The sequence below is a fragment of the Periophthalmus magnuspinnatus genome, chromosome 10, assembly GCF_009829125.3.
Source record: "Periophthalmus magnuspinnatus isolate fPerMag1 chromosome 10, fPerMag1.2.pri, whole genome shotgun sequence".
Taxonomy (NCBI): domain Eukaryota; kingdom Metazoa; phylum Chordata; class Actinopteri; order Gobiiformes; family Gobiidae; genus Periophthalmus; species Periophthalmus magnuspinnatus.
The window spans coordinates 15,154,082-15,176,769 of record NC_047135.1 but is presented as its reverse complement, the minus strand read 5'-3'; the positions used below and the strand labels follow the sequence as shown (position 1 = coordinate 15,176,769).

General features: G+C 38.8%; 2 protein-coding genes across 3 annotated transcripts; one reads left to right on the top strand and one right to left on the bottom strand.

Annotated features, from left to right (window-relative positions):
* Positions 1-337: 337 nt before the first annotated feature.
* Positions 338-10,133, bottom strand: fam199x (family with sequence similarity 199, X-linked). Of its 2 annotated transcripts, XM_033974458.2 has the most exons (8): positions 10,022-10,133; positions 8,492-8,668; positions 7,958-8,177; positions 6,375-6,533; positions 5,799-5,960; positions 4,862-5,072; positions 3,329-3,432; positions 338-2,515 (listed from the first exon to the last, which is right to left on the bottom strand). In XM_033974458.2, the coding sequence occupies exons 2-8, from the start codon at positions 8,656-8,658 to the stop codon at positions 2,342-2,344; spliced, it is 1,197 nt and encodes a 398-aa protein (XP_033830349.1). In that variant the 5' UTR covers positions 8,659-8,668; positions 10,022-10,133; the 3' UTR covers positions 338-2,341. The 2 variants fall into 2 exon arrangements, with proteins under 2 accessions (XP_033830349.1, XP_055080953.1); XM_055224978.1 differs by lacking the exon at positions 10,022-10,133 and having other exon boundaries at positions 429-2,515; positions 8,492-8,739.
* A 508-nt stretch (positions 10,134-10,641) lies between these two features.
* On the top strand, positions 10,642-18,152 carry commd5 (COMM domain containing 5). Its single transcript, XM_033974266.2, has 7 exons — positions 10,642-10,893; positions 12,471-12,631; positions 12,717-12,745; positions 12,817-12,867; positions 13,072-13,167; positions 14,239-14,314; positions 17,028-18,152. The coding sequence occupies exons 1-7, from the start codon at positions 10,773-10,775 to the stop codon at positions 17,127-17,129; spliced, it is 636 nt and encodes a 211-aa protein (XP_033830157.1). The 5' UTR covers positions 10,642-10,772; the 3' UTR covers positions 17,130-18,152.
* The last annotated feature ends 4,536 nt before the right edge of the window (positions 18,153-22,688 follow it).

Below are 22,688 nucleotides of genomic sequence, written 5' to 3'. Positions count from 1 at the left end.
TGTAACTTGACCTGTTAAGATGTTTTGAATGAAATAGCTTTTGATTTCAGTAATATGTTAATGTTTCTAATTTAAAAATAAAAAATTACCATTTTCAGTTCTTTACAATAAAGTAAAGAAGTATCATGGTTTGAAACTCATAATAATTTGGAACAGTGCATTTTTAAGTTATTTCTCAAAAAATACAGTTAATCTCTTTATCATTTGTTACATTCAAATTGTATTCTAAAGGTTGATGACTTGAAAATTATGATTGTCACTTATATTGACAATTTGAAAAAAATCTGAAAAATATAATTTGCATAATAATTTGAAACACAGTGTAAGGCACAGGTTTGATACAAAACAGGTCTCCTTATTTTATTAAACCAATACAGTTATAGTATCTATCAAATGTAAGAATTTCTGTGATTAAAAAGTACAATATGGAATTTTTAACCCAATTTATTTTGGTCAGTACATGATATTTACAAAGTCCATCTTTACTACTAATTCATAGATACAGAACTATAACTTAAACAAAACATGAGGATTGAAAAGCTTTGGACAAGACACAAATCTTAAGATAAATCAGTTTGAGGAGGAAATACATAGGAAATATTTCAACAAGGAGCAGCTGAAGTTTTAAATCAAATCTAAAAACTTAAACCAGGAAAATAGGAGCAAAACAAAACATTTTACAATCATACATTTTCTAATATTTACACTTTTTTCTCACCAAAAAAACCCCCAAAACACTTATTTACAAAACATAAGCTTTAGTTTAGAATTATTAGCAGGAAAAGTTAGTCAAATGAGCATGCAATTATTCAGTGCTCCCTCTATGCCTTCGATATGACTGTTAAAATATAATGATCCAACGTTAGTTTAAAGAGGGGGTATTTTACTTCTATGGGGTATTAACTGCTAACCCATAACATATTTAGATCACCATGTTGTCTTTTATTGTTTTGAAAATCCCATATTCAATGAAAACAACATATTAACATAATATTTCATAAGTTTTCCTTTAATTTTGGACTCTGGGTCCACCCTCTTTGCTCTCCACTCTAAGTCACTAACCCCTTTAGAGTGCCATCAATCAGTGTGCATTCCACTAATGAAACCACTGCACATTGCATCAAGTTTGTGAAGTTGTTGTGCAGTTTTGTTTAGTGCTTTTGTATTTTTATAGAGAATTGTTGTGTGGGAGCATGGGTGACATAGATTTGCATGGATGACATCTAAAACCTCTTCAGACGTATTTTTGATGAGGGAATAAAGGTACAACATGGTAGAAAGCAAAAAAAAATAAAAAATATATATATATATTTTTGCATAATACCCCCTCTTTAGGATTTGCTGTGAAATGAGTTTAAATGTTATTCAATAGTTTATTGATAAAACAACACTGCTTATATTTGATGTACAGAAATGGTGCAGGATCGATGCTTTGCAGGGCAGTAAACAGTATTTTCTTATTTAAGACTATTTTAGCAAAGCTGCTAGCATCTATTTTCCTACATTACCCACAATTCACAGCTGAAGCATGCCGATTAGAGGTTTAGTGATAAGTCTACTATAGCTGTGTATCAGATGCCCTTCCGTAGTCTTTAGTTCAACTGAGATGGGGGCGGTTTAAATATCTGGTTAATCTGCAGATGTGGTTGGATAAATACTGTCACTGATAGAAATAATCAGGGAAAAAACCATGTGGATTTTAGTCTCACGTCCCATGTTGTGGTAAATATACAAATATAATACATTGCTTTCTTTCTTAAAAAGGTGCAAAATGTTCTGTTTCCCATTGAGCAGTGGCCGTATATTACACAAAGGGAGGATAGCAGCTACATCCAGGTCATTTTGGTTAAGACCACATTTCTTATTTGTAGCCTCCTTTCATACAGGAATGTGTGACCTCCACACATTATAATTACAGTGATGCAATCTCAATTTGTTAGACTCTGCTCCCTTTACTCCGCTTTAGAATCTGCTTTTGCTGGACGCTGCCTTTAAGCTGACTGTATTGCTGTAACCGTCAATAAAGACCTACAGAACGATTGCCACGCCTCTGAGCCTGTTCTTCATGCAACAGAACAGAAACTGACAGAATCTAGTCTCGTGTCTAGTCCCTGGACTGCTGTGATACTATTATTTATCTAACCACACCTCAAAATTTGCAGTTTGCAATTTTTCCCTCATCTCTGAATATAGAAGGATGCAGGGCTTCTGACACACAGGGACATAGGAGACTGGGAGACCATCTGACACACAGGGTTATAGGAGACTGTAGTGTTTGGATGAGTGGGGGTGTCCAGGGGCGGGGCCAGGCCTAGCGGGAGCACTGATTGGTTCACATTGGTCACATGAGTATGTCAAGATCGTCGGCATGGTCGTCCTCTTCGGTTACCCGTAGCGACAGCACTTCCTCATTCAGAAATAAACCGCTGAGTCGCTCTTTTCTGGCCTGACGCTGCTCCTTTAACTGACGTTTCCTCAGGGCCTTCTGCTGCAGCTTCCTTTGCTTAGAACGCTTCTGTGAGGCAGGGAGGGCATCTGGGTTAGAATATATTGATAGGAAAAATGCAATGATTTCCTTCAATGTAATATTCATATATATAAAATAATATTCATATCATAATATCATTATATTATATTGACCCGTCTAGAGTAGGATGATGAGCGTTCAGCAACAAGCTCCTGTGTTATGAAATCAGCTCCCTGCACATGTTAAAGAGGCACCCACAGTCTTTACATTTAAGAGCAGGTTTAAAACGATCCTCTGAGTGAGCTTATGGCCAGCCCTGTTTATTTATTCTTTATTTTTTTGTTTTTCCTTGTCAAGAAGGAAGGTCCGAGGACAAGGGATGTTCTGTGACAGTTCTCCATTTGCTTGTTTCCTGTGAATGGTTGTTTATCTACCTGTCTGTAATTCACCTATGTTTGTTTCACTGTTAGATTTTCCAACTTTCTGTTGGTTAGAAAACTGATATTGTTGTTGTGATTTTAGGCTTTACAAGAATAACTGGAATTGAAGGCTCAATTCAATAAGCAATTTAGTGCTGCCTCACTCTGACCCTGGTGCAGCTGCTGTTGCAGGCGTTGTGGTGTGACATTCACACCTGTGCTGTTGTATCACTGCCTTTGAACCTGTAAGCAGGACACCACGTGTTTACACCATAACTATTTATTTATTAAGGAAAAAGGCTGCAATCAGCTCCGGTGTCAGAGCTCAGGGTAAGGCTATGTATTGTGATCAAAAAATAAGATTCCAATAAATTCTTCTCACCTCTAAGAGCAATATAGTCCCTTTATGTGACCTTTAACCCCTGTTTGACCCATGTCTGACCTTGGAGTCCCTGATCCTCTCAGCTGCACTGGACAGGTTTCCATCACTGTGAGCTCTGCTGATGTTTGTCACACTGCTCCCACTGCAGGCTGAGGCTGGTCCTCCTATAAAAGAAGCAGTGAAGCAAACAATATTATATTATTATACTGACAAATACATTAATATGAGCTCCCACTGTGGACTCTGGAGCTCCTGGGAAATAATAAAAACAGGAGCTTTTACAATAACCTCCACTCTGAAATACACCTGTGGATATCATTATTAGGGCTGACTGTGGTAGATATCTCACAGCCATTCTCCAGAAATGTGAATGATTGCATACTGATGACCTAGGCCAAGAACTGGATCTATTCATAAATTCCCAGCTCTGACAATCTATAGAATTTGTGGTTCACCTGTGACTGAATGGGACCAGGAGCTGCTCATGCTCTTGTATTGTCTGTAGTTAAATTAGTGTGTGTAATTTGATATTGATGCTAGCGTTACTGCTCTGTGTGTGTGTATATTGTACCTGTGACACAGTAGAGAAGCTAGCTGATGATGCTAGCGTTATTAGCATTGCTGCTGTTATATGTGTGAGTGTGCAAGTGTATATCTGTATATCATTTACCTGTGATAGAGTTGGATGAAGTAGACCCAGTAGAGGAGTTAGCAGAGATGATGTAGCATTGCTAGCGTTACTGGCGTTGTGTGTGTATATGTGTGTACAATGGTCCCTTGCTATATTGCGGTTCACCTATCGCGGCTTCACTGTTTCGCAGATTTTTTTGGTGCAATTTTGCATGCTTTTTATAGCGTATGAACACACATTGTGTTATGTGTCCTGATTGATTGGTTAAGGGACTGTAGACCGTTGCCAATCTCCACCGTGCCGTATCTCCTGTGCAGTACAGAACGCGTTCAGCCAAATTTATGTAACCTTTGATTTATTTGATGTATATTATTTTACGTATTAAACAAAATAGTAATGGCCCAAATAAATGTTATTACTTTATACTTATTTTATTAACATTTAATACTATTTATTATATTATGTTGGATACATTATTTACTTTTTTCATAATTAATAATATTCGCTCCTACTTACTGTTGCACATTTGAGGAGCGCAGTGATAAAAATGTAACAAGAGTCCACCTAAAACATAAAATGAAAATGTAATGTTGATGAAAATGTTAATGCCTGTCTGTGTATCAAGTGTATAAAGTGTGTGGTAAGGTGTTTTACAGCCTTAAAGCATATATAATAATTGTAAAAAATAAGGCTCACTACCTTGCGAATTTCACCTATTGCGGGCTATTTTTAGAATGTGATAAGAATGTGAATTTAGAGTGTGAGCCCGCCATACGTGAAAAACGAGGGACCACTCTATATGTGTGTATAGTTTACCTGTGATAGAGTTAGATGCAGTAGACCCAGTGGAGGAGTTAGCAGAGATGATGCAGCATTGCTAGCGTTACTGGCATGTGTGTGTATGTGTGCGTATGTGTGCGCATATATGTGCGTATATGTGCGTACATGTGCGCATTGTTTACCTGTGATAGAGTTAGATGCAGTAGACCCAGTGGAGGAGCTAGCAGAGCTGATGATGCTAGCATTACTAGCATTACTGGCATTGCTGCTGCCTGCCCCAGTGCTGTGGGTGCTGTGAGTGCTGTGGGTGCTATGAGAGCTCCTCTTCCAGCTTTCTCTGTCTCTGGTGCTTGCCCTCTGTCTAGGACTGTGCTCACGGATGTAACTGCGCACCTGGAGACACAAGGACAGGTGAGACAAGTGTGAGAGACAGGAGAGAGACTGATGATCTAACTTAGGAGGAATGAGGAAGCATCTGGTTAGGGCCCACAACATTTGCAATGGAGTTTAGCCCATTGATAATAAAAGGCAGACATTTTGGTGAGCAGGAGACTTTAGGCCCGTTCAGAATAACCTAAATTGTCCAAGACGTTCCTAGCCCAAACCAAATGTACGTCACTGCCCTTGCTATGATAAGGACTATATGAATAGTCCACTGAGTAAGGAAAGAGTTAGGAAAAGGAGCCTTTATGTTTCCTTTCATAGCTCCTTTTGGTAAAGGAACCTTGAGTGCTTCCTATCCAGTGGTAAGGAGCTAAGAAGCATCCCACAATACAGTACGCATCTTCCCCGAAGGATTCCGAACACAGCCAATCTCTACACGAAGAGTTTGTAATGAAGTAAAAATGTTATATCCTCAGACATTATATAATAGGCTACAGCTATCCAAGGAACCCAACTTTATGTAAGAATGAAAATAAGGACTTTTAGGGCCATCACAGCCCTATGATCTGAACTATTCGGAACAAGCTTTCCTGCCGCTCTACTCACCTCCATTCACCTCCTCTCCTCTCCTCCCCCACCCCTCACTCCTCCTTCTCTTCCTCCCTCCCTCTCTCTCTCTTCTCCTCTTCCTCTTTCTGTCCTCTCTCTCTCTCCCCTCGCCCTCTCCTCCCTCACCTGTTTGAGCTTGTCATCAGTCAGACAGTTGAGTTCGATGATAAACTCGCTGTCCGTGGGGGAGATCTGGGCACTGGGGTCGATGATCTTGATGATGTCGAGTTGTTCTCTCAGACCCATTTCTGTGCTCACCTTTCGACTCAGGTACTCAATGTATTCCACCTAAAACATAAAAGAGACTTTTAGGACACAAGGGGGGGGGGGGGGGGGGGGATACATATTGATATATATTGCTCACATTTTATATTGTATTGCATTATATTGCTTATATTTTATATTGTATTGTATTTTTCACCTGTTCAGGGACTACAGACAGAAACTAGCTTCGGCTATAATCTGGTGCAAAGCATCTATTAATGTTTTTTTGCACACTGTCCCTTCAAATAAACTAATAAACTAAACTAAACAAATGGATGGCATCTGACACAATCTGAAACACAGAGATATAGGAGTGTGGGAGAGAGTCTGACATACAGGGATAAAGTTGGACAGGAGGGCATCTGAGAAAAGGGGATACAGTTGAGCGGTAGGGCATCTGACACAGGGGTATGGAAGGGTATCTGATTTTATCCTGACCTGCTCATCGTTGGTCATGGCACTCCAGGGCAGGTCGTCCAGGTTGCGGTGAGCCTGAGATTTGGGTTTCCTTTTGGAGAAGAGACAAGGAGAACTGGGAACGCTTGGAATGATGTCTGAGAGGACGTCACTGCCGCTGGTGATGTCACTGCCTGGGAGCTGAAGAACACAAAGAAATACAAGGTTAGTAACATGTTTACATTAGAAATCTTTTTCAACAAATATTAAAGAAGTGCGAACCGTGTCATGTTGAAGCATGTATGGCCTACTCTCACACCTGCATGACTGAACCCCAAACCCACAGCCAGTGACATCATCACAGAGCACCATTTATTTACATGTTGCACTGAAGCGCTAACACTTTAGCAGAGAAAATAAGCCCAGCAACAGTAAACTCTCTTAAATGATGACAGGCTATAAAACTAGTATCTCTGTCTACAGTCCTACTGAAGGTATGTGTGGATCCGTTGTGTGTTCTGGAGCCGAGTTTACTCACTGATTACCACTTATGAGTAAGCGCACATGACACTTGGAGACTTGTACACTGTAGTCATGTTTGTGCATTTACATGAGCTCTGTGCCGTGGTCTGTGTCCACCTCTTATGTGAAGTATACCGTGTTTGGGCATGGTTCATTTGCACTCTCATTGGACAGAAGTAACAAAGCTTTAGAGGCTTTAGTGCTTGGACACGGTTCCATTGGGCTAGTGTGAGCGCACCCCAAGGTTAGTCACTGGCTTATTTCAGAAAACTAGTTCAGATCAGAGTTTTCTTCATTACACACGGCGGCAGTAGCTCAGTGGCTCAGTAGACACTGGGTACTGAGTATCTATAGTATCTCACTACCGGTTACTGTGGAGTGAATAAATGCACTGTAAAGCATGCATTACAATACATTATTGTGGTAGTAGATACAGATTGATGCAGGAAGTAGTATTGTGATCATTTGAAATCATGTCAATTTATTATAAATTGACAAGTTCTTAGACTTAAAATACCTGATTACTGCATTCAGGCTTAATCTGTTTAGTGCCTTTTTGATAAATTTATTGTATTCTGATATTAAGGCCATTATGGTCATGGAATTCCAATTTATTACAGTTGTCCCTCACAATAACGCGATAACAGATTTTTTTAGAACAATTTTGCATGCTTTTTTTAACAGTGTATGAGCACACACTGTGTTCTGCATTCGACTGGCTAACGGACTGTAGACCATTGTCAAACAATCTCCTCCGTGCCACGTCTCCTATACAGTACAGAATGCGTTCATCTTGCTAAATTTTCATAAATGTTCAATCGCAGTGTGACTCTGAAGTGCCCGACAAAACCCACAATGTCGATGAAACATTCGGCACCGACAAAGGCACCTATGAAGAAATGTGAAAAAATGTTAATGCCTGTCTGAGAAAAGTGTATAAAGTGTGTGGTGAGGGGTTTTACAGCTTTAAAACGTATACCTTTTTTGGAGCATGCATGTATTAGGACATATGTTGTATCGCAAGGAACTGGGAAATACCCAGCCATAGTACAATTGTGCTACTCATTGAGAAAGAAAGTACAACAACAGTGTAAACACTGCACCTGCCACTCAAACTCGCTGTCAGACCAGTCCCAGTAGGTGGAGATGGAAGAGGAGACGTCACTGCAGACACTGCCCTCAGGAAACAGGTCCAGAGATGCCAAGTCCTGATCGTCCAATAGGGAGAAGCAATCCTCCTGGTCGCCCACAGAAACCGAGGAAAACAGCTCCTCACTGCACTCCGATGACGCCACACTGGTGCCACAGGATGTCAAGTTCCACCTACAGCAGAGGAGATGGGTTAGGGAGGGCATCTGACACACATGGAGGCAGGGCATCTGGCTCAAAGGGAGGGGGGGGCATCTGGCTCAAAGGGAGGGGGGGGCATCTGGCTCACAGGGAGGGAAAGCATCAAGTTCAACTGCTGTGTAGCCAGTACAGTTGTTGGTGGATATATATGTTGTATGGCAGGGCATGTGGGTCACCTGTTATGCAATAGGTGCGGGGCGATACAGGTGGTATGGGAGGGCACCTGGCTCACTTGTTGTGCAGTCGGTGCAGGGAGATACAGGTGTATAGGAGGGCATCTGGCTAACCTGTTGTGCAGTCGATGCAGCGGGTCAGTGCGGTGGCAGGAGGACAGCTGACAGCCGAAGTCGGTCCCATCCAGCGTTCCCACATCACTGAGGCTGGGTCTCTGGGAGAGGAGAGGGAATGGTTCCTCTGGGGCCAGGAACTTCTCATACAGAGAGTCTGACATCATCGCTGCGGGACTGAGGACACACACAGGAGGGCACGAGTGAGCAGAAAAAGATTCAATTAAAAGCTTTTCAGTCATGGTTTTCAATTTGATGTAATTTTTCTCTTACTAAAAATGCAGTATGTTAACAAATGTTTGTCTGATGTCTGAAATATTACTTTGCCTTGAATGTTCCCCAGTAAGGGAAATCAACCCTCTGCATTTGACCCATCCTTCAACCAGTGCCACTGGGGTCAGGAGTAGTGAGCTACGGCTGTACTGCGCACGACAAATCTCCAGCTCTTGAGCTAGTCTTAGTCAGGACTATCTTAGCTGGAGAATTGTACCTATTGTGCATGTTTTGGGTTGTTGGGGGGAGAGTGCCCAGAGGAAGCCCACCCAGACACAGGGAGATACAGGGAAAACATACAGACTGAACATAGAAAGACCTGGGAACCTTTGAACTGTGAAGGGTGAGTGCTAGCCACACAGCCATCATGCTGCAATCATGGAGTAAAGTCAGGATACAGGCAATAACATGAGCAGAAATCAAGGGACCATTAACCAGAAAAGCTGCATAGTGTAACTTTCACAACAAATACATTTGATAAACTAATAGACTGAGATTTAACCATGGCCATTAACATAAAAGATAGCCTTCCATTTGCTCCAAACCACAAGATTTTACTGGCAGACGATTGGCTGTAGACATCCCCCATAAAAAAACTCAAGTTGATCACTGACCATATGAATATATTGAATACCGAATTTTATTCAAATTAGATTCATTGCACATCCATAACAGAGTTACCAATTCATAAAGAAGCCATGTATTACCCTATAGTTTGAAATCTAGCGGAACAATAAATTAAGACTGTAATAACAAATAGCTTCTACTACTACAAATACTACTACAGTAATAGGGTTATAATAACATAATAATACACAATCAATACAGTTATAGGCTGATAGCTACAACTCATTGACAGCTATGACATTTATATAAATTAACAAAGTGCAATTTACATTAGCAGTTTACCATAACATTTGTGACCTTAAAGTCAGATTAACGTTGTGATTTATTTTATTGCATTAAAATAAATCTAATCTATTACGGACTTGTCTACTTAATGGGTTTACTGAAGATGAATTCAATAGAATAGGCAGAAAAGTTAAATATTAGTGATGTTTTGTGAATAATCCACGTTGTAAATGGCGTGAGAACACTGGCTAACTGAGGCTAGCAGTATTAGCTGTTGACGTCCACGTAATGTTCCCCACGACAAAACACGGCCTCTGCTCCACATTTCCGCTTTAAAATCACGCTAAACACCTTACAAACACATTAAACTCATACATAAAATATTAATTATATAAACAGACTGACCTTGTTTGGGTTAAAACGTGATTTTTGTCGCCATCTGATCTTCTCTACTTTGGATCCGGAGGAAGCAGACGTCTGCGCTGCTCCGCGCTAATTGGCTCACAACGCATTTAGCAACAGATGACGTCACGCACTGGTTATGTAAAAAAAAAAAAAAAAAAAAAAAAAAAAAACAGCCTTAAAACATTAAAATCAAACGCAACAAGCTTTGAATTATAATAACATACACTAAATAAGACAGAATAAGCAAAAAAGAAAAGAAAAAAAAAAAAGAAAAATGGTATTGGAATGTATAGTTTGAACCCAGAAGCTTAAAATTTGTGTTTAAATGTATCTGCAGTAAAAATGTAGGTCTAAAATTAAGTTGTATATATAGTAAATATTTTATTTTTATAAATAATCTTTGTAAATGTTTTACCCAATTACCATATGTGTTTTTATATAAAAGTTTTTACAATGTAATAAATAAAAGACATGAAGACACTTGAATTATTGTATTTTGAGGTCCGTGTTTGGGATACAAAAATACTGAAAAGAGGCGTTAAAAAAAACAAAATTCCCTAAAAAAAATAATTTAACCAGCTTTTTTTCTGCACAGATTCTGTTCTAAAATGTGATTGGTTAGTTCGTCATATGATAAACCCGGAAGATGTCGATAGTTTCGGTTAAGCCTGAAATCTCTCTTGTTTTTGCGAAATTTCTTCTTTTTGCATGATCTTTCGTTCATAAATTGGGTTTATTTCGGTGGCTGATCATGTCCACGGGCCACACCAAGGAGCCGAGTTTTCTAGGAGGCAGAATTCCTCCTGAAATCGAGTCGATGTCTAAGAATCTGAAGGATTTGGATCAAGACACGTTCAGAAAGTTACTAAAAGGTAAAAACAACTCAACTGTGCTTACGGTTTAATTATTTATTAACGTTTTTGACTAAATTTGATGAATTGCATAGTAGATTATTAGTACACCGTGTCTTATGTCTGCAAATTTCACTTAATTTTGTGGTTTTACTATTTTAGATTAACAGTAGTGAAAGTCTTTGTAAAATAAATAAATAAAAGCTAGAAAACATTTGATTTTGGCATGGATAATTGAGGAATTTCACATTTGCAACTTTTTTAATAACGGTGCTGCAGATTCCCATATGTAACTGTAACTGCTGACTGCCGTCTGTGTTTAATTTATAATAATATCACTAGTGAGCTATGACAATTTTTACTCTGGCTGGGTCATTTTGGAATAATATGTAATTGTAATTTGTGTTTTAAAACCCACATTCAGTCCAGAGTGCATATTTTACACAACCCTGGGCACATTCACATCTAAGAGAGACTGAAATCTGAACTTTAAACAAATCCAAGAATCCCATGCATTTCATGTTTGTAGAGCTCTAAACTACAGGGCAGCTTAGAGTTGGTTAGCAGCTTTTACACAGAATAAAACCCCATGGACACACGGGGCGGGCATCTGACACACACGGGGCGGGCATCTGACACACACGGGGCGGGCATCTGACACACACGGGGCGGGCATCTGACACACACGGGGCGGGCATCTGACACACACGGGGCGGGCATCTGACACACACGGGGCGGGCATCTGACACACACGGGGCGGGCATCTGACACACACGGGGCGGGCATCTGACACACACAGGGCGGGCATCTGACACACAGGGAGGGCATCTGACACACAGGGAGATTTCAGAACATGTTTGTAAAGTTCTAACATACAGGTTTAACAGCTTTTACACAGTATAAGACTCCATGGAGACACACGGGGAGGGCACCTGATACATTTAAGAACAATCTCACAGCCTTGTAACTTCCCACATTGATTACTGTAACTCTCTTCTCTTTGGTCTCCCCAATAAATCCCTCCTTCAGAACTCTGCAGCCCGGGTCATAACACGGACCCCCACTATCCACCACATCACCCCCGTCCTACAACAACTCCACTGGCTCCCCATAAAACAGAGAATTAACTTCAAAATACTAATTACCACCTTCAAAGCAATACATAACCTAGCCCCTTCATACATATCTGACCTCCTCCACATTGCTTCTCCTGCCCGCACTCTCTGCTCCTCCTCTCTCCAGCTCACTGTACCCTCTGCCCGACTTGTGACCATGGGGAACAGGGCTTTCAGCCACTCTGCCCCCCAGCTTTGGAACTCTCTCCCTCCTGATCTCCACAACTTAGACTGTCTTCCACTTTTCAAATCCAGACTCCAAACTCACCTATTCAGGCTGTCCTACCTTTTGTAACCAATCACACATCTTTTATCAATCAGTTTTTTGTCATGTTTTATTGTATTTGTATGTTTTTATCTAATTTTTATCTTGTTCAGTGTCCTCGGGTGTTTTGAAAGGCACTTATAAATAAAATGCATTATTATTATTATTAATCTGTAGCCTCTGTAAATGCAAATTGTGCCTCTATTGTTCCTCTTTAGCGGTAGTGGGGGCTCTGGAAGGCAGAGACAACAGAGACGCGATCAAGTCCGTTTCGGAAAACTGTTTGATTTCTCCAAATAAACTGAATCACGTTGTCGCAGGAATGTACCAGGTTCTATCTGAGGCTATACGCATCTCCTCAGCAACACTCAAACAGGAGGTGAGGATTGGACCAGAACTAAACCAGGACTGAACCATGGACTAAAACAGGACTAAACCAATGAACACTTTTTGTTTTATTTCAGGCTTTTAAAGAGGACCTGCGTGATTTGAAGTAAGAAACTCTTCTGATATTTATGCCAACTATCTTAATTTAATTACTAAAATATTTTGTAACTTTGTCAGAATCCCAGAAGAGTTCATCTCTGATTTCTCCAGTGTGGTCTTTGGAAACCGGTAAGAGGTTGTTTGTATTCGTTGTTCAGCATTCTGATCATAGACTGTACATAGAATGGCTCTCATAAAAACACTGTTATTGACTGTTCGTGTGGTGTTTTAGTCTTTAAAACTAATATGAGGTACAAAAAATAGTTTTATCTTATCCATTTTGTGCTGTTTCATCCCTAAGTCTCTGTATCTGATTGACTGTTCCTGTTTAAGTCGTGTGGCACTCGAGGCAGCGTCCTCTCAGACAGACCCTCACCTGCCCACTCTGGAGCAGCTGCAGTGGAGAGTGGATGTGGCCATCTCCACTGGGTATGTGTAAGGCTCTTTATATTAGAAACAGATGTATTTTATCACATAATAGTTTTTTGATTAACTGATTACCTGATTTAACCAATCCTTGTGAAGCCGACTCTCAGAAAAGGATCTAGTTACAGGCATTAGATCTGCTCTAATAAAGTCCAATACATTCTCACCCACCTGTATAGACGATATTGTGGTAGCTCAAGCACATATTGGTCAGCATTTATCATGCTCCGTGCTCTACAAAGTGATGTGCTGTAGTTTCATTAGCAGAACACCCACCAATTGTAATGCACTGTAAAGGATGAGTGACTTTTGACTCGGTGTCAAAAACAAAATGCATTGTTTTCAGTGAATTTAGCATTTTCAAACACTAAAAGTTACCTTTTCTTGTTTGGTGATCTAAATATGTTATGTGTTAGCAGTTAATACCCCACAGAAGTAAAATAACCCCTCTATGAAGAAACTGCACATGACTTTAGTTGCGTTTTTTTTTTTAGCTATTTAAAAGATGCTTCTTACCAGATGCTAAATCAATATCTATGATCCAGGAAAGTGTGATGTGATTTTAAATGGCATATCGCTCACTTTTGTCTACATATGGGGGAAATTAAGCACATTCATGAATCTCTCAGGGTTATGTTTTTTTCTTAATCAATTTGATTAACTGAGGGCCTGAGACATAACCTCTCCCACAAGTATAACACCATCATCAGACCCAGAACAATGTTAACAATAGCAGGGTCGTTAAGGGCTGAATAGGGTAGTTCCAGCTGAAACTGGAGACAATGGATGTTTACAGTTTCAGTGTAGTTAGCCCCTCCCTTCAGATAGATATAAGGCAGTGGCCACCAGTAATCTGACCAGAACTGAAGAAGGGGCTTGGATGAGCAACGAAATGTCTTCACTCTTACAAAGATTTGTCCAGTTGACAGATTTTAACTTTGTCTTTTGCCATTTCATTAACATGAATTATATATATATATATATATATATATATATATATAATGCAACTCAAACAGACTCGGGTTTAGAATATGCTCACATTTATCCATATTAAGGTTATTTTGCTTGTTTCAGGTCTCTGTCTCGAGCATTGCAGCCCTCTGTTCTGATGCAGATGAAACTGTCAGACAGCTCATTCAAACAGTTTGAGGTAACAACACTTTTCGAATAAATGTGTTAAAATTTTGCTTAAAATGTTATTTTAGAATTATATTGTAAAAATCTAGCTCTAGTTGTAATAGCAGTGACTCTTAATTTGGTTTACTTTTTACCAGTGTAACTAGTAACAAAGTAAAGGATTACTGTACAAAGAATACAATGAGAATACTTTTTAATCCTAGTTATCTGTAGGCTAAAATCTTAAAAATGCATATAGAAAATCAGACAATCAAAAAACCAAGGTACTCTGTTTAAAAAAAGTTAAAAAGCCATGGCTATTCAGGATAAATGCATACGCACCAATACGTTTTAGCCATTAGGGTGCAAGAACAAACCCAGGTAAGAGGTGGGCACTCACTTACAGTGAGACAAAGTATTTGAACACCCTGTGATTTTGCAAGTTCTCCCACTTAGAAATCATGGAGGGGTCTGAAATTTTCATCTTAGGTGCACGTCCACTGTGAGAGACATAATCTAAAAAAAATCTGGAAATCACATTGTATGATTTTTAAAATAATTTATTTGTATGTTACTACTGCAAATAAGTATTTGAACACCTGTCTATCAGCTAGAATTCTGACCTTGTGTTAGGTGTTAGTCCACCTTTAAAAAGTCCACCTCCACTCCACTTATTATCCTAAATTAGAAGCACCTGTTTGAGGTTGTTAGCTGCATAAAGACACCTGTCCACCCCAAGAAAGGTGAGCAATCAACCCAGAACTACACGGGAGGAGCTGGTCAATGACCTGAAAAGAGCTGGAACTGCCATTTCCAAGAATACTGTTAGTAATACACTAAGACGTCATGGTTTAAAATCATGCATGGCACGGAAGATTCCCCTGCTTAAACCAGCAAATGTCCAGGCCCATCTCAAGTTTGCCAATGACCATTTGGATGATCCAGAGGAGTCATGGGAGAAAGTCATGTGGTCAGATGAGACCAAAAGTAAAACTTTTTGGTCTTAATTCCACTCGGCGTGTTTGGAGGAAGAAGAATGATGAGTACCATCCAAAGAACACCATCCCTACTGTGAAGCATGGGGGTGGTAGCATCATGCTTTGGGGGTGTTTTTCTGCACATGGGACAGGGACAGGATGACTGCACTGTATTAAAGAGAGGATGACCGGGGCCATGTATTGCGAGAACAACCTCCTTTCCTCAGGGGAATGAGGTTGTGAAATTTTCTTTCATTAACCGAAGGGTACCAACAATTTTGTGTATGTATGTATGTATGTATGTATGTATGTATATATATATATATATATATATATATATAAATTATATTCACACAAGATACAAAGTTTAAGCAGTAAATGTAGCTGTTATTTTTCATAGCTATCTAACTTTTCTACTAGTATACACTAAGGATTACTGTAATCAGATCATCTGGTGTCAGACACCGATCAGATGTGAATCAAATCACAAAATGAGGTTCTATAAAAAACAGTCAGTGTGAGGAATTCTTGCTTTTTATAAGCTGGATCCTGAGCTTTTCAAAGTAACTTACAGTAATCAGTAATCAAATTACTTTTGAATTACAGTAAACACAGTAGTAATTGGATTACTTTTAGAAGGAGTAACCACTATTCAGTAAGGTAAGTTTTACAAAGTAATCTGACCTACACAGCTTTTTACAAATCAATTATTTAATGCTCCATCTGATTCTCCAACGTGCTAGATAGTTGGGTCCCGAGTGGCAAAAGTTATAATGTAGGTTTGTTTGCCACTGTAATGTTTTGGCTTCTATTGCTATGAATAGGCCTAAAATGTTATTGTTGTTTTTGATGGTTTAATTTTATGGTGTAAGTTGACATAAAGTTGTAGGTGACACATTTGCCTTTTGTTACATGTTAACTGCCCCAAAACGTTTTCCTGTCCCAAAAACTTCATCACTTGAAGGACAAAGCACAGCTGACCCCACATTTTAGCATTAATCTTCTCTAACCCTTTAATATCCTGTAAGATTGTGTGCTGTCCAACAGGTGGTGCTCTTCACCTTTACATCAGTGCATGTTGTTTAGCGTGGTTATATAATTGGATCAAATAATTACAGATCTGTCCACTAGCGCCCCCTAATGACATACTTCACATGTTCCATAATTACACGTGGGTTATATTCATCTAAAAATAACTCCAGATATCTAAGGAAACTTACTGTTTGTTCCATGCTCTTATATCCCTGTGTCAGATGCTCCCCTCCTCCTGTATCTCTGTGTGTCAGATGCCCTCTGTGCATGTCAGATGCCCTCCCATTCTCCTTTATACTTGCTGGCCAGATGCCCTCCCTTCCTGTTATCAATACACCTCAGAAAGATTTTTAAAAATTGTTACCATAGCAATTCACAAATCAAAACTAAATCCCTCATCTTTTGAATGATCAAAGGTCCTCAAAATGGCAGCTACAAGGAAACACAAACCCATGAATATTTGTGTGTGCCATATGTCCTCCCACCTTGCTGGGTCCTTGTGTGTCAGATGCCCTCTCATCCTTCTGTATCACTGTAGTGTTAGAATGGAATGGCAGGTCAAATGTCTCTAGTTAATCTGCAGATGTTGAAGTGTGTCAGATGTCCTTGCAGATGTTGTGGTGTTGTTGGATAAATATAGCAAGAAAATGGAAGCAGGAAACTTTGTCACAAATAGAAATAATCAGCTTTAGTTTTAATTAAAATTTTCCTGACATATTTTTGGTCTTTTCATTTTAGGTTCCTGTGTCGAAGTTCCAGGAGCTGCGGTACAACGTGGCTCTGATCCTCAAAGAAATGAATGATTTGGAAAAAAGAAATATTCTCAAAATCCAGGACTGAGCCAAATTTATTGGACTTTTCAAATGACTTCATATATTACACCGTTTTATAACGTTTTATTATGAACATGATTAAACTGTAAATTTCAATGTAAGTCAGAGCTGTTTGTCTATTGTGTTAGTTACTTACTTTTTTAAAGGGAAAACACAGTCAATTCTACATTAGGGGGTGTTATGCAAAATAGCTTTCAACCATGCTATAATGTTGTTTCCTCATCAAAAACATGCCTGAGGTTTGTTTATATGTCATGCATGCATGTTTGATTAATTTAGCAATCTCTCCCTGGCCCTATTCAGACCCTCCTTATGGTTAACAGCACAAGCCTGTCAAGGCTCCACCCACATGCCTATGCCATCCACGCTCCCACATGACATCTCTCCATAAATATACAATGTCATGATACAAAACTACACAACTTGACAAACCTGATTCCATGTGCAGTAGTTTCTTTAGCGGGATGCACGCTGATTGTGTTGTGATGTCACTCTATATTGGGAGTGACTTATAAAATATGTTAATACATTGTTTTTGCTGAATATAAGTAAAATAACCCCTCTTTTAAAAAAAATAACACTGATTTAATCTGACATCTTATTTTTCATTTCTGTCTTTGTCACATTAGACTTTTTGCATAATTTTTGTGGTCAAAACCTGGACAGCTGTGAAGACAGTCAGACAGAAAGCAGATTACTCACATCAGATGGAACTGTTTACATTTCAGTCATTGGATAACTCCAGAAATAAGATCAAGATTATATTTCACATGTACATTTAAACATAGCTATTTTTATGGTGCAGTTAGGTCCTCTAGCGTCTTCTAGATGCAGGTATCCTAGTGGCTACCTTCTAGTAGGTTTCAGCTTTCTGTTTGTAGAGCTCAGAATGGATAATCAAAAATTTGTCATTGAACTTGGCATAATACTATAAAAAAAAAAAATTTTTAATTGCTGGGTCAGAATTAGAGCTGTAGTCGTTTAGCCAATTAATTGGTCATTGAAGTCTTTGTTGACCAAAATTTGTATTGGTTGACTAATTATTTTATTTAGATAATAAGGATTTATATGGGACAACAGCAGAAAAGAAAAGTGAGGGAGGGAGTGAGTAAGCTGATTTTTGGTATTTATATGTAAAAGATACATTAAACTCATGCTTTACAAGTTGAATCTGTCTTTATATAAATACATTGTGTCTTAGTATTTTTATCTACATAAACAGAAGTTTTTGCATGAACTCCCGTGCAGGTGTAGTGTTGTGAGTGCAGTTTGGGTCAGATACATAGAGATACTGAATAGTTTTGAGAACTTTAGCCACGCCCCCCTTTTTAGTCCACTAATTGATCGGCAGGACATGTTTTTAGTTGACTACAGGCCTAGTGAGAATAGTTTTGAATGAATGCTGACTTTAGTATAACTGCACAGACAAATTTCTGTATCATCCACATGTATACATTATATAACATAAGTGATTTATCATGGTATTAAGTCTAAACTGCAGCTCTCATGTGATCCAAAGCATCAAAGCACAATGCAGTCTATATGTATCTTCATGTATCTAACCATATTTGGATCTGGTCCTTTTCATGAAGAGAAAGAGGAGAGAAACAAAGGATCCGATTTAGACCTGGTTTAGACCTAGTTTAGACCTGGTTTAATTCTGTTTTAGACCTGGTTTGGGACCTGGTTTAGATCTGGTTTAGACCTGGTTTTGTCCTGGGTTAGACCTGGTTTACTCCTGGTTTAGTCTTGGTTTAGGCCTACTTTTGTCCTGGTTTAGACCTGACTTAGACCTAGTTTAAGCCACTTTTAGATATGCTTAGACTGATCTAAACTAGCACTAAACAAGGACCTAAAGTAATTGGCCTTATACATGATTTTCATAAAAATACATCTTATGCTTTTCATGTATTTAGAATTAAACTATGACAAATGTAGACCATTATTGCATATGTTTTCCATTGTAAACTACAATATCTAAAACAACCAGGGTTTGAATTGTTTTCGAACAATCGCAAATAAATACAGATGAGTGGGTGGGGACAGGGGGTAGGTGAAGTCAGACATTTTCTCAACTACTCAAGTCTCACATGCAGGACAATACAGGGTTACTCAAACATACAGGAATCAATCAACATAAAACTTAGTAACATAATGATGAGGGAGCATAGTTACAATTCAAAACTCTTCAAAGTTTAGATGACACATTCCCTTTTGCACATTTTAAACTATCTCAGTGAATGTGGTATGTAGGGCAATTACACAGTTGTACTAGATTCCATAACAGGGCTAAACCAGGCCTATAGCAAATCTAAACCTGGACTAAAGTAGGTATAAAGGACTAAACCAGGACAAAAAAAAAACAAAAACAAAAAAGACTAAACCAGCACTAAAGTTTTATACATTTTAAAGTATCTCTTGCAATGAATGGAGTATGTAGGTCTATTACACAGCTGAAAAAGATTATTTAGCATGACTTAAGTGGGGCAAAACCAGGACTAAACTAGGACTAGACCAGGACTTCACAAGGATTAAACTAGAACTAAACCAGGACATCTCTTAAGTTAAAGTGCCATGTGGGTTTATTATACAGCTGCACTAGATTCTATAACAGGACTAAACCAGGACCAAGCCAGGACTAAACCAAAGTATCTATTGCAGTGAGTGTGGTATGTAGGTCTATTACACAGCTGCACTAGATTCTAACTCATCCAGACTCCAGTTGAACCAGATTTCTGCTCCACATTTAGGACCTTGGTCTCTTCCCCAGTGAACCCTCCTCTCTCTGGGCTTACATAACATGTCTCCTGCCCTGGTCCTCTGGTCTGGTCTGAGTCCTGGTCTAGATCCTGGTCTGGATTCTGGACCGGATTGAGTTCACAGACTAGACCAACCGACCTACATTAGCGAGCTGTTAGCATCTTTAGCCATGTGCCACTAACAGAGTGCTAATCTCATGCCTGTAGTAAACGTGGGATTATTCTGGCCACAGGAAATAAAGACTTAAGAACCAAAATAGAACTCACCTAAACCTGGGTGGAAATCAATTTACTCAAATACTTTTACCCAAGTAACTTGAATAAAATTGTTCTTCTTAGAGTAGTATTCAGACACATCACTTTTACTTGTACTTGAGTAATATATTGTACAGTGTAAAAATGTTGTAACAATACTAACATTTCAAACTAAATTTCGGCACTTAGGAATAGACTTGATACTGAAACAGCAATGATAATTCAAAACACTCTTTAATTCAATTTCAATTTCAATTCAATTTCAATTCATTTATTTTTGTAACGCCCAAAATCACAACAACAGTTGTCTCGAAGGGCGTTCATGTTTTGGTTGATGGGGGAAACCGGAGTACCCGGAGGAAACCCATCCAGACACGGGGAGAAACATGAAAAACTCCACACAGAAAGGCCTGGTGACCCGGGGATCGAACCAACCTTCTTGCTGTGAGACATGAGTGATGGCACTCAGTCACCGTGCCGCCGTCTTTAGAAACAGAATGTGATTTTCCACATTAAATTGTAGCGCTTTCTTTTATATTACCATGTAGCCTTATATTTGTGTAATTCCTCAGTCTATGTGGACTTATATTTGTTCTGATACAGCTGAAGATCATTCTAAATCTATTCAGGAGATGTGCTGTAAATGTGACTTTTTTTTTTCTTTTTTTTTTTTTAGCATTGATACCTGCTGAATGTCTAGTTGTGACAAAATATGTTGACAATATGAATATGAAATAATTTGAACAACTGAGCTTCTTACACCTTTCCTTCAGATATGATTTAGTTTGTTTCATTTTTGTTTCTGTCCTTTGAAAATGCTAGTTTTTGTGCATTATTCAAAGGCGCACTAGCTATGCTTGTCTCCAGGGAGATTAGAATGTTCCATAGTATGACTTTAATTTATTTAGCATTTCTTAAATATGCACACTTTCCATAGATCTGATTTGTAAGTTTGGCTGGTATCATCAGCTTGTCTTCATGAATGCATATATTTATTGAAATTATTGAAAAATGTTGCGTAGTGTGGAAAATTCCAAGCAAAACTCCTCACCAGAAAAGTGCTCCTTTAATGTTTAAACTAGATGTCACACCCAGTTAAAATTTCTTTACTTTACTCTTGTAGTATATTGTTGTAGTTTTTGAATAATTTGTATAAATAAATAAATAAATAAATAAATAAATAAATAAATAAATAAATAAATAAATAAATAAATAAATACATGGGAATCAAACCATGGACCACTTCCAAAAGTGGAAGCACTATACCGTTGCTTCCACCTTTGGAAGACACAGGTTTACTTTACTCTTACCTAAGTATCTTTTTGGTAGTTTTTGAATAATCTGTCCAAATAAAATAACATTACATTACATCTGGGACTTTTTCTTTTTAGTTTTTAGTTTTTTGTCTTGCACCGCGGCATTGTGTCAAGTTAAAAGTTATGTCAGTGTTATTTAACCCACATCCTTACACAAACACATGATTCATCTGTGTTTCATAAGGCGGCCATCTTGGATTTGAGCCTGGAACAGCTGTGGCTTCATAACAAGTGCCAAACCACGACTAAAGTAGGTCTAAACTGGGTCTAGATCAGGTCTAAACCAGGACTAAACCAGGATAAAAAGAGGACTAAACCAGATGTAAACCATGTGTAAACCAGGACTAAATCAGAACTAAACCAGGACTAAACCTGGTCTAAACCAGGGCTAAAACTAAGACCAAATCAAGACCAAACTAGGGCTAAACAGAAGAGGACTAAAGCAGGCACTGTACCATGACTAAAGCCAGGACTAAAGCTAATACCAGGACTATAACAGGTTTAAACCAGAACTAAATTTGGACTAACACCAGGACTAAACCTGGACTATAAAAAGACCAAACCAGGATCAAAGCCAAGACTACAACCCAGCATAAACCAGGACTAAACAAGGACTAAAAGGATGGGTAAACCAGAGTAAATTAGGAACTAAAGCAGGACTAGTAAAAAAAAACCTGTCGAAATGGCTTTAGCATGACTGAAAATATTTTTACAGGATACCTCTGTTATTACTCTATATTTTGATGGTCCCTTTGTTTTGAATTGTTGTGGACACTCCTTCAGTCATTGCAGAGGTCAAATAAGGACGACACAGGGAACACTTCCTAAAACAACAATTCTCGGGGAACCAATGAGATAGAAAGAGAGAAAGAGAGAAGAGGTGGAGAAGTAGAGAGAAGAGAACAGAGAGAGAAGAGAGAGAAGGGAGAGAGGGAGTAGGAAAAAATGGGAGAGATGGAGGTGAAGAGAGGCAGATAGAGAGGGAGGGATTTAGGGAGGGAGGGGATGAGGAATGTGAGTTTGACCTATGGCCCACTTTAGGGGATGACTATTTTACATATTTTTAGGCTGCGTTCACTTACACATACCACATTTAAAGCTTCATTTACATGCCTGACTTGCTTGTTTCCATGGAGGTGTTATTGCGTTACCTGTAATTTTCCCCAGTATTCACCTTATTCCGGAAGTTGCCATGAGCGCAGCCATTGTCATTTTTGTTGTATTGTTTTGCATGGA

Bases quoted from the DNA above. Each gene is read 5' to 3' on its own strand.
- fam199x (XM_055224978.1), bottom strand. From the start codon at position 8,733: ATGACTGAAAAGCTTTTAATTGAATCTTTTTCTGCTCACTCGTGCCCT. The intron at 8,178-8,491 runs GTTAGCCAGATG...CCTCTGCTGTAG, and splicing joins CTGCATCGACTGCACAACAG to GTGGAACTTGACATCCTGTG. The intron at 5,961-6,374 runs GTCAGGATAAAA...TTTATGTTTTAG, and splicing joins CCATGACCAACGATGAGCAG to GTGGAATACATTGAGTACCT.
- commd5 (XM_033974266.2), top strand. From the start codon at position 10,773: ATGTCCACGGGCCACACCAAGGAGCCGAGTTTTCTAGGAGGCAGAATT. The intron at 12,632-12,716 runs GTGAGGATTGGA...GTTTTATTTCAG, and splicing joins CAGCAACACTCAAACAGGAG to GCTTTTAAAGAGGACCTGCG. The intron at 14,315-17,027 runs GTAACAACACTT...TTTTCATTTTAG, and splicing joins GCTCATTCAAACAGTTTGAG to GTTCCTGTGTCGAAGTTCCA.